Source organism: Histoplasma capsulatum, genomic scaffold (genome assembly GCF_000149585.1).
Source record: "Histoplasma capsulatum NAm1 scaffold_14 genomic scaffold, whole genome shotgun sequence".
Classification (NCBI taxonomy): Eukaryota; Fungi; Ascomycota; class Eurotiomycetes; order Onygenales; family Ajellomycetaceae; genus Histoplasma; species Histoplasma mississippiense.
Window position 1 is genome coordinate 223556 of NW_001813969.1, and position 10263 is coordinate 233818.

Here is a 10263-nt window from a genome sequence, read left to right on the forward strand (position 1 = left end):
GGCGAGGGAATCGCGGGTATAGCATCAAGAACCCAAAATCAAAGAGCGAAACATAAAGTTTACGTAAGAAAAAAGGGAACGAGTTAACAACGACGAAGATGCAAAGTAAACAAACATACTGTACAAAAAACGAACCAGACGCAAAGAACAAAAAATGGTAGGCGGGGTAAGTATCAAACAATAGAGTGAAAGGGATAACCGGGTTGAAGCGGCATAATTCGGAGGGTAAATAGCGGTGCACAGAAATAGGGATGGGAGAGTGGGAGAACCACAGGAGTATGGGTATAACAAACACGTTCGTTAGGACATAAGTTAGCTTTCGGTGAGGGAAAGGTCGTTAATGAATTGCAGGACAGAAAACGCAAACGTTCTACTAATTAGCCTTCGCTTTGCCGTTCGCGGATGTATCTCCGTTAGGCTCATCTCCTTCATTCTCGCTATCGTTGGCGCTGGGGACCTCTCCCCATGCAGAACTTCGTCGATTTGCTCGCCCTGGCGCAGTGGACATAGAAATGTAGCTCATTGTATTGCCTCCAACACTTCCAGCTGCGCTATCATTCCTCTGGTGGTGTGAATTATGGCCGCTTGTAACGCTGCCTGTATCACCCAGCTGTGACCTTCCAGGTTGATAGCTAGTCCGCTCTCCCGAGGTAGGTCCGGAATATGAATATACACTACCCCGTTCAGTACCGGATAGACCAGGACGGTTCAACGCTCCCGGCGCGTTGGGGATTGGTGAATTGGATGGCTCTCCTCCAGGGACACCTATATTACCCATATTGCCACTTAGAACGCTTAAAGGTAAACTCTCACGGCTGCCACTGAATATCGAAGATGGAGCCAAACCACGAACAGAAGCGTTGGTATCGAGGGAATTGCGACGGTGGCGTTTGGAGGATGATGCCAGTGTCAAAACAGATGCATTATCCGTCAGAAGGTTATTTGCCGTTGCAGAATTGTATGTTGTTGGATGGGGAGCAAGATGAGAAGGCACTGCTGTAACGGGTGACATAGGAAACTGATGGCTAAACTGGAGATTGGTTTGCTGGTTGGCACTGTAAGAAGCGTTGTGGCCAAAAACCGCTCCATGGACTTGGTTTGATGGGGCGGCGGATTGGACGGTCGTAAGCGTTGTGGTAAGTGATCGAACGGAGGGTGCGGGTGAGGAAAATGTACTCCCTTCGCCTCCGCCTTGTGACCCCACTGCCCAGCCCGTAGTTGCCATTGTACCAGCCTTAGAATTGGCAGCATCTGACATAGTAGTGTCCGCATTTGTGGAGAGAGTAGGAGCAGCAGATTTCGTGCCCAGAGTCGAAGCAAGTTGCTCCATACAAGGTTCGGAAAACGAAGGTTCTGAACGGGAAAGATGGTTGGGTCGGTCGCTGGTAGGTTCAGAGAAAGATAGGTGACCATTATCCATATTGTTAACATTCCCTGAGAGTGGATATGAGTTGTTTTTGAGATGGTTGCCCTTTTTGCACTTCAGCGCACTGGGGGAACCATGATATTTGTTCGATGAGCTAGGATAAGAAGATCCAGACGAGTTCTTGAGGCTGGCAAGGCGCTTCATCCAATTTGCGAAGGGGCGGCGACGGCCATGTCGATCTTGAATAACCTGTGAGCAAAAAGCGATAGAATAATAACTTAAAAAAGTAACTGACGGATGACGAGCAATCAAAACCTACCATGTGGCCGCGAGGATACTTCAGTCGAAGCCATCTGGTCGAGGTGAATAGTGCGCCTCAACGCTCGCAATCCGCAACCCAAGCAACCCAGCGGTAATCGCGAGGGAACTGGATATCGAGACGAGGGGCGCCTCGCAGTATGATAATCTCGAGGCAAAGAATCCACCTGCCTGATACCTACTAGTACCTGGCTGACACCAAACGAAAGAGGATAGGTAGTCAGTCTCTAAGCTCTCTTCTGTGAATCTATGCTGGGAATCCCCCCCACGCCCAAGTATCGGGGACGTCGTATATTGTTGGTCCTATGGACGTGGATGCTGCTGGTGTTGCAGGTCGAGGTTGACGGTTGAAGCTGGCGCCGTCGAAGTCGTCATGACCAGGTCTTACCTCATCTGCGTTAACGTAACTAGTTAACTATTAGTTAACTAATTTATAACTGATTCGCTTCATGCGCCACGTGCCTGGGAAGCTAGCATGCTCAGCCACCAGAATCTTTCTACTATCAAAATCCTGCAGATAGTCTGAGGGGAAACTGTTATATTTTTTGTGAGATGGACTCTCTTGGTTTATGCAACAGGCATGCTACTGAATAAGGGAGCTCTTGAGCCGGTTACTTTTTTGAACCACGCCGCCACAGATCAATCCGTACTATTTGTCACATGTCGTATGTCACATGACATGACATATATAGCAACCTTGGAACCAATATCGACGAATCCAGTCCATACTGCCTGGAACTTCGCCCGGAGCTTCCAGCTTATTGTCCTGGGAAACTTTGTCCTCCCAGCGTACTGCGCTTTGCTGAACTATGGGAAATACACCCCCGGACGACAATGCGGCTTCCCCTGCTGCAACTCCGTGATTCGGGCTCTGCTCTGAGGAAAGAGAGGAAGACTCCACGTTTCGGAGTCTATATCCTGACTCCTGATACCTGCTTAGAAACGGCGAGCCAGAGTAAACCAAGACCCCATCAGAAACTTAGTCATTCTACAGCCATACATAGTGATTGTCTGCCATGAACTCGGGAACTCCGTCCATCCAACCTTTGCCCCCTGAGGCCATCGCCCAATTGACATCCTCGATAGCCATATCACACCTCAATGGAGTGGTCTTGGAGCTTCTGAAGAATTCGTTAGATGCTGGCGCCAAAACTGTTTCTATCAATGTAGACTTCCCAAAAGGTGGCTGTGTCGTGGAAGACGATGGGCACGGAATATTGCCCGCTGAGTTCCTGGAAGGCAGCAATCTTGCCAAACTACATCGTGCGTGGTTCATCACAATGAGGCCTTCTACGTACCTCTTGCACTAACAAAGGTGTGCAGATTCCTCCAAATTCAACAGCCAGCATGAGGTGTATGGCCGGAAAGGCGTGTTTCTTGCCTCTCTCGTGTCACTTGCTTTGGTTACTATAACCTCTCGCCACGAATCTGTGTCAACGACAAATACTGTGATGTATCACCACGCAAAGGCGATTTCGATACTGATGCCGGCCCCATTGCAACATGAGATCAATTCGCCTGACCATGGAACTAGAGTTACAGTTACTGACCTATTCGGGAATCTTCCCGTCCGTGTGAAACATCGGGCGCTCTCTCTGAGAACGAGTCAGGACCTAGATAGAGAATGGGATGCCTTGAAACACATCCTTACAGCTATGCTTCTCGCCTTCCAGAAACGCGTGAAACTTGTGGTGTCCGACTCAACGAAAACAAAAAAACTTGTTATTCGAGCAAGCGACCCGCCGATTGATAATTCCTCTGGGACGCTTGACCTGGCTCGAATTCGTCCAATTCTGATGCAGGCTGGCTATGTCATGGCAAGGGATTTTCAATCGTGGGTTACTGCATCTGCTCGCACTTCGGGAATTGAGGTTCAATCTGCAATATCTCTTCAACCTGCTCCAACAAAACAAGTCCAGTTCATCTCCTTTGGAATAAATCCGATTTTTCCCCAATCGAATGCAAACGTTCTATATAATGAGGTTAATCGGCTATTCTCCCTTTCGAGGTTTGGGATTGTTGATGGTTCACCCCTTATCACGGATGGGCTAGAAGGGCTTCATCTGCAAGGCGATGACAGAGCAAGTAATAAAAAGGCACCAAGCGGAAGAGGTCGGTATATGGGCAAAAGTATTAACAAATGGCCAATGTTTTGTATTCGAATAGACCTAGAAGAGCGCGGCAAAGCTATCGATAGGATGGATGATTCTCTCGAAACCGGCAAGACTCTCCAATCGGTTTTGGATGTGTTGGTGGCCATGATACAAAAATTTCTGGAAGAGTATCATTTTCTACCCCGGTCAGGAGCAGGTACCAAACGGAGTCACCAGCCGCAATCTCCCACAAGTCCAGTAGAACATCAAGTTGTAAAACGCCCCAGGAGTGCTGCACCAACGTTCGCTTCACCCCTTGCTTCCGCTGTTAGCGGGAACACCGAAGAACTCTTTGACACCCGAATCAAGCTTCCCGTATTTGTCCACTCGACACACCATATGCTCCCTCCTAAAACCAAGGACTTCGGAAGCTGGTCACGGATTAAAAGTAGTCGCGAAGGCGGATTTGACGAGATATGCTCTGGTTTGTCCTGCGGAGAAGCGGCTTCAATCTCGAATTTTGCCATGAAAAGCCAAACTGAGCGTGATAGAGGGGACTCGTATTCGTCTCTCGCAACGCCTTCACCCTCTGGTGTCCAGCCTGGTGAGCCTTTAGATAGCCTAATGAATGGTGATCATTACAGGAAGTCCGCCAGTCAAGATGGAGCTGGAAATCCAGGCTTAGAAAGCCTCGAAACTGAAAAAATTGATGAGTTGAAGGACGATGTTTTACACTGGATAGATCCTATCACGAAGAAGGAAATATTAATCAACAACAGGACGGGCCAGACTATTTCTAACCCAAAACAACCGCTTGCATCGATGCGAGGGGCAAATGGTATTCAAACGGCAGGGGGCCTTGATCGCCACAGCTCTCCAAGAAGCTCGGCGTCACGTCCAAATTTGTGGATTGAATCACTTCTTAAGGAATGGGAGAATCCAACGTTCCGGCGATCTGAGCACCCAGTCGCAACGGCGTTTGAAGTTCCAGGTCTGCGTCCCGGGGTCTCAAACAAACATCTCCTATCAGGAGCGGGAGATTTTGGGTTCATGCCATCTACCTCTAGGTTCAGCGGGCGGTTGACGAAAGAAGGGCTGCGGAAATCACAACTGATAGCTCAAGTGGACAATAAATTTTTGCTTTTGAAACTGCCAGCTTTCTGCAAGGAAAATAACGACTATAGCCAGCAAAACTTGGTCCTTGTCGACCAACATGCAGCCGATGAAAGATGCCGGGTTGAGCAACTTTTCGACGAACTCTGCGGTACCACAACTGCGACACCAGACTCGTCGTCATTCTGTCGAGGTCGAGTAAATACAGCATCTTTGCCGAAGCCAATTTCATTCCAGGTATCACCCCAAGAAGGTGAATTGCTCAAGTCTCATTCCGGCTACTTCGAATCCTGGGGTTGCTACTATTCATTGTCTAATAGCGAAAGAAATTATCACACGGTTACGGTTGACAAGCTTCCAGCCCTTATTGCCGAACGCTGTAGACTAGAACCTCAACTTGCCATAGACCTTCTACGCGGCGAAATTTGGGACCGGAAAGATCATGGAAGAAGAGACGAGACGTCTTTCTCCCAGACGCTTTCATCCGGTAATCCAGAAGCAGGTAATTCCGAAAATTCACAAGGCGAGGCACCGCCTACCATTGCGCGTCAATCTTGGCTAGAGCGGATTAGTGACTGTCCCAAGGCTATTGTTGACCTGCTCAACTCACGCGCTTGCAGAAGCTCTATCATGTTCAACGATATTCTGAGTCCGGCTGAATGCCAAAATCTGATCTCTAAGCTTGCACTCTGCGCTTTTCCATTTCAGTGCGCTCATGGACGCCCATCCATGATTCCGATTGTGAGCTTGGGTTCTAGTTCGTCATCCGACCAAACCTCCCTAGCCGAAACCCATTCAGGGCTTAATTTTATATCTTATTTTGGAAACATTGTTGGTAATGCTCCGGCAACTAGCATGGATTTGCCCTTCATGGAAGCTTTTAAGGTATGGAAACCTAATGTTACATAAAACATATATGTATTTTGGACTTCATTCTTTTGTAGATTTTTGGGCAATCGGCTTCCTCATTATACCCTGGTCTAGTTTTGTATTTTTATTGTTGGAGAAACAAACATCTTTTCGGAGCTCAAATAGGAGATTCTGTATGAGGCCTGATATCCACATTCCGGCTTTTGCTAAGCTGTCCATCTGGATAACTTGCTTCCGTAAAAACAAGGTTATTGACGACGTAAATCCAATTTTTCCTTCCAGCATCATAGGCTCTAATACCCATATGTGCAGCATCTAAAATATTCGCGTTGCGTGTACGTTTCAAAATATCTGCCTATTTTTTTTTTTTCCTGCTTCAACCGATTTTCTCGACACATTGAAACCCATGCGACTGTGCAGGCAGTTCTTTCAGCAAAGCGCGAAATATGATATCTAAAGTGGTGAGGTATTGGGATTGGAGGCTCATACAAGAAGATACTCGCACCTAAGGTTTCGACAACAGAGTACTCGATCACATTCTTCACCAATCTGGGTGCAGAAAGCACCGCTTGCGGCTACTCTCCAATTCGCAGGAAACGGGTAGACCGAGCTTAAGAAGCCTGTATAGGACTTGTATGACGCTGATGTGCCTAGCACAGCGGACAGGAGGAAGAGCAATATGAGGCCAAATGGCACACTCGATGGGGCTATCAATGAAGATCGGAGGTCGCATGGAACTATATGGTTATTGCTCCGTGATGTCATTTGATATTTTCATCTCATTGATCCAGGCCACAAATCCCAGGGTATAGGGAAGAAGAGAACGAATGGGGTAGAAAAGGGGTGGATATGGATATATATATATATATGGTGATAATGCTCCAAAACTGCATTCTACTGCGTTTCTCTCCCGGCAGAAAGAATGCAACGCGGGGAGACGGGATGTCGAAGGGACAGCTCTCATTTGGTGTTTTGGTGTATCAAGGCATTACGCACGGATCCTGCAATGGGCACGCTGCACAATACCCTTGTCGCTTCTAGCGATTCTCGGCCTCATACATAATGACCTGTACGGGAGTCGAATAACAAGCCTCCCTGGTGGTTCCAAATTCGAGCCTCAATGCCCCAGCCGCTTCTCTGGTGAAGTATGCGTGCTGAGACAGGGAAACATTTTAACAGTTAGCAGCGCACACACGCACGTTTCCAGGACGAAAATCAACGAGTGGGACGACACTAAGTATTCGAAGAGTTTTGAATTCTCGTAGATTGTCTTCATTCGCCCTTGCTCCGATCGAGGGAAAACACTTCGAAGTGTCACAGAGGATCTCTCCGGCAGCATCTCTAGTACGCGCCATGGCCAATAGCATTTCCACACTCTCAGCCCGGCTGCTGTTTTGAGCCACTCGCATTTGCACCGAAGCCCAACTGGCCGGGGTCTCAAGAGTTGCGACAGCGCCCATGCTTTTTCGCCCATTCATGGGTGGGGCGATTGCGTTCCCAGGAGTTACAGAGAACTTCGACTGTTTCTTGCACTGGCATAAAAAGTCAAATAGTACAGTGAGCTTGGCCAGAGAACGATGGTGCGACGTCGCACTCCCCAGCTGGACCATTGACTGAATCGATGCGCACGCATGATCCATCCCTTGTGAAAAGTGACTCCAGCCAAACGTGCGACTCTTCATTTGGTAGGTAGTCCAGCAAACAATATGATCCATTGGATGCGTGGCCTGGGATCATTGCAAACATTATCGAGCGCAAGATATTGTGGCCGAACTCTTTTTGTCAAGGCGTGACATGGGAACTAATATCCCTTGCGACGAATCCCAAGCTGAAATACAGCGATAAAAGCCGCAGATGGATAGGGTGGGAAGGAAGTTGTTGGGCAAAGGACATCCACGGCCACAAATATATCCATCCAACTACCTCTTCTTGTTTGTCCTTGCACTCCGTTTAGCATCGGCGGAAATTCCATCCAGGCCATCCTCTGTGTTTTCTTGCTAGCATCCTGTTTTGAGAATCAACAGGCATTCTGGGCTAGATCCAAGTACCGTTTTCATTTACACAGAGAAAGTGCAGAGCAGAATTTTGGCACCTCATTGCTCGACCCATGTCCGTGCATCAGGGACTTTTAAATCGAGCACAAGTTTCAAATGGGCATGGGAAAAATCTATCTACAAAAATCCAAATAGATGTATTCTTGATAGTACCAATTGAATTACATAACATACAACTAACTAATTAGTTAACTAACCAACTTAACATGAACTAACATGCTTAAGTCTGGCGGCAAAATCGATGAATGCGTATATCCAATCCTCCACGCAAATTGGATGTGATATGTTAACTCCAGTTCCATATAAGCCATTTAATCCCAGTTCCGAGAGCCAAAGAGCAAAAAGAGAGAAAGAAAAAGAAAAACAAGATGAGAGGATTGATTCCAAATTTTTAGGGAAAAAGAGCCCGACCGCAGGCTAAGAAGAAAAGAAACTCTTCTTCTTCTTGCCCATGGCCGTGATAGAATGTCCTTCCAAATACAAAAAATGAAAAGTAAAATCACGAGGCACTCGCATGCCAGTTTCTTTTCTTGTCTTTCCTGTTGAATATTTCCTTTTTCCCAAGTCGAAATTGTACATCGTTTCCCCCAACCCTTATAGTGATATAAAAAAGAAAAGAAAACCAAAAGGTTGACCACCCCTCCAAAAAATAGACGGCTTTGTTGTGTCAAAGGGATATCTGAAAAAGTGAAAAATGGGCAGAAAAGTTTTGTACACATTAAAGAAGAAGTCCAGCAAACAATATATAGGCGAATGCGGATAAAATTTGAACAGAACAGAAGATCATGGTCGTCAAGTCGTAGCACATAAATCGGAGGGTGTTTGGAAGCGAACATAGCTGAAACCCTTTTCATGTCAAAAATATCAGCCCTGAGAAGTGACCGTCTTAGATTTGGAGCTGTGAGTCCACGAAAGGAAATCGAATTTCTCCTTGGGGGTTTCACGAGCCAAAGCTGAGTTGGTCTCTCGGGCGCTGCTGCGCTGGAGAGATTGCTCTCTGGGTTCCAAGGCCAGGGAACGTCGATAGTAATTCTGAAAACTTTTGTCTCCTGCAGAACGGACGCGAATGAGCTGATCCTGTATCCAGGTCTGTAGCTCGGGGACCTCAGTGAGTCGGTATGGTATCTGGAAACGCTGGAGTTCACTAATGATCTTCGCTGTTTTCATATGCTTATCAAAATTGATGACTAATTTGCTTCCATCACCAGTCGGTAGAGCTCGTGTGTCTTGATTTCCGTGATCCACGAAGGTCAGGTCGGTTAAGTAGGTTCCGACAAACGGTAGGCATGGAGGAACGTGGCCCTGTAATCGTTGTCGAAGAACAGCATAATTTCTAGAAACATCCACAATTTCCCTCAATTGTTCCAGCAAAATCTTCGTCTTGTGTGACACTAGTTCCCAAGTGCGTCTTAGCCGGGAAATAGTAGAGGAATTAAGGGAACAGATAATCGCCATTAGAGAGTCATAATTATTCAATTCCAAGCATTTGGAAGCGACCTTGACCCATTGCTTTACGACAACAGCTCTCTTTTTGGGCTCCTCTTGTTGTAAAATACAATCAGCCACAAGATTAGCCAGGTCTGTTGACAAGGTCGACATAGCTCGGACATTGACTGCAAGAGACCCAGATTTTTTCATCCACTCGGTGCCTAGCAGCTCCTCCGGTAGAATAGAGCAAAATATTCTAGATTCCTTGAGCGTGAACTGCCGTGCCAGTTCCAAGGCATCAAAGTCGAGTATGGTGATAGGCTGACCTCCACCCCTCCATTGTTTCAATAGGTTCAGTTGGCTCTTAGATATGATTGGTGTGGGAAGAGGAACGTCAGGGCTAACGTACTGGCCAACAGCCGTATTAGTTTTGCCCATCGAAGACACAAGTCGCGGAACCACTGGGCCGTGCAACGTGGATACTTTCTCCGCAAGGTCCTCCAGGCGTGTCGCTGCTGAGGATAAGGTGCGCGTTAATGTTGTCCGAGCAAACTTCAGGATTGATGGCAGAGCGACGTCATCACAGTCATGGCGCCAATGCGATTCTAACCAGCCTTTAAAGATATTGTAAACCCGAAGACGGACGGGTCCAGCGGCTTCGGTATTGTCCCCAATATAATCATAGCGGTCCATCAGCGCCTCAGCAAAGTCCGTAGGAGTAGCAAAGTGTCGGAAAGTAAGGTAAAAAGTGGACACAAACAGCGCGTCAAGTGTGGATTGATGGGCAGTCAACTTTTCAATGAGAGCTCGGAGGCTTCCTCCGATTACCTGACCATCCTTGAACATGAGCTCCTGTGCATAGGTCTTTTCCAACAGATTCTCGCCCTCGTCACCTTCTTCGATTAGAGGTGATTGACAACCGTGAAAGCTGCTCTGAGCAACCACGGGAGGTCATGGTTTGTTGAAATCGGGACTATTAACACGAGTGGAGGTCTGCGAAACAGTACTCGCCTCCGAATCT

At 47.3% G+C, this 10263-nt stretch overlaps 3 protein-coding genes across 3 annotated transcripts; 1 reads left to right on the plus strand and 2 right to left on the minus strand.

Annotated features, from left to right (window-relative positions):
• Positions 1–373: 373 nt before the first annotated feature.
• HCAG_08980 (conserved hypothetical protein) lies at positions 374–1688 on the minus strand (the record flags this gene model as incomplete). The annotated part of the gene is made up of 2 exons (XM_001536095.1): positions 374–1615; positions 1686–1688. 2 exons carry the CDS (start codon positions 1686–1688, stop codon positions 374–376), a joined length of 1245 nt encoding a protein of 414 aa, XP_001536145.1.
• A 1012-nt stretch (positions 1689–2700) lies between these two features.
• On the plus strand, positions 2701–6529 carry HCAG_08981 (predicted protein; the record flags this gene model as incomplete). The annotated part of the gene is made up of 5 exons (XM_001536096.1): positions 2701–2947; positions 3008–3796; positions 3851–5775; positions 6051–6095; positions 6389–6529. The coding sequence occupies 5 exons, from the start codon at positions 2701–2703 to the stop codon at positions 6527–6529; spliced, it is 3147 nt and encodes a 1048-aa protein (XP_001536146.1).
• A 2149-nt stretch (positions 6530–8678) lies between these two features.
• On the minus strand, positions 8679–10197 carry HCAG_08982 (conserved hypothetical protein; the record flags this gene model as incomplete). The annotated part of the gene is made up of 2 exons (XM_001536097.1): positions 8679–10135; positions 10185–10197. The coding sequence occupies 2 exons, from the start codon at positions 10195–10197 to the stop codon at positions 8679–8681; spliced, it is 1470 nt and encodes a 489-aa protein (XP_001536147.1).
• Positions 10198–10263: the final 66 nt, after the last annotated feature.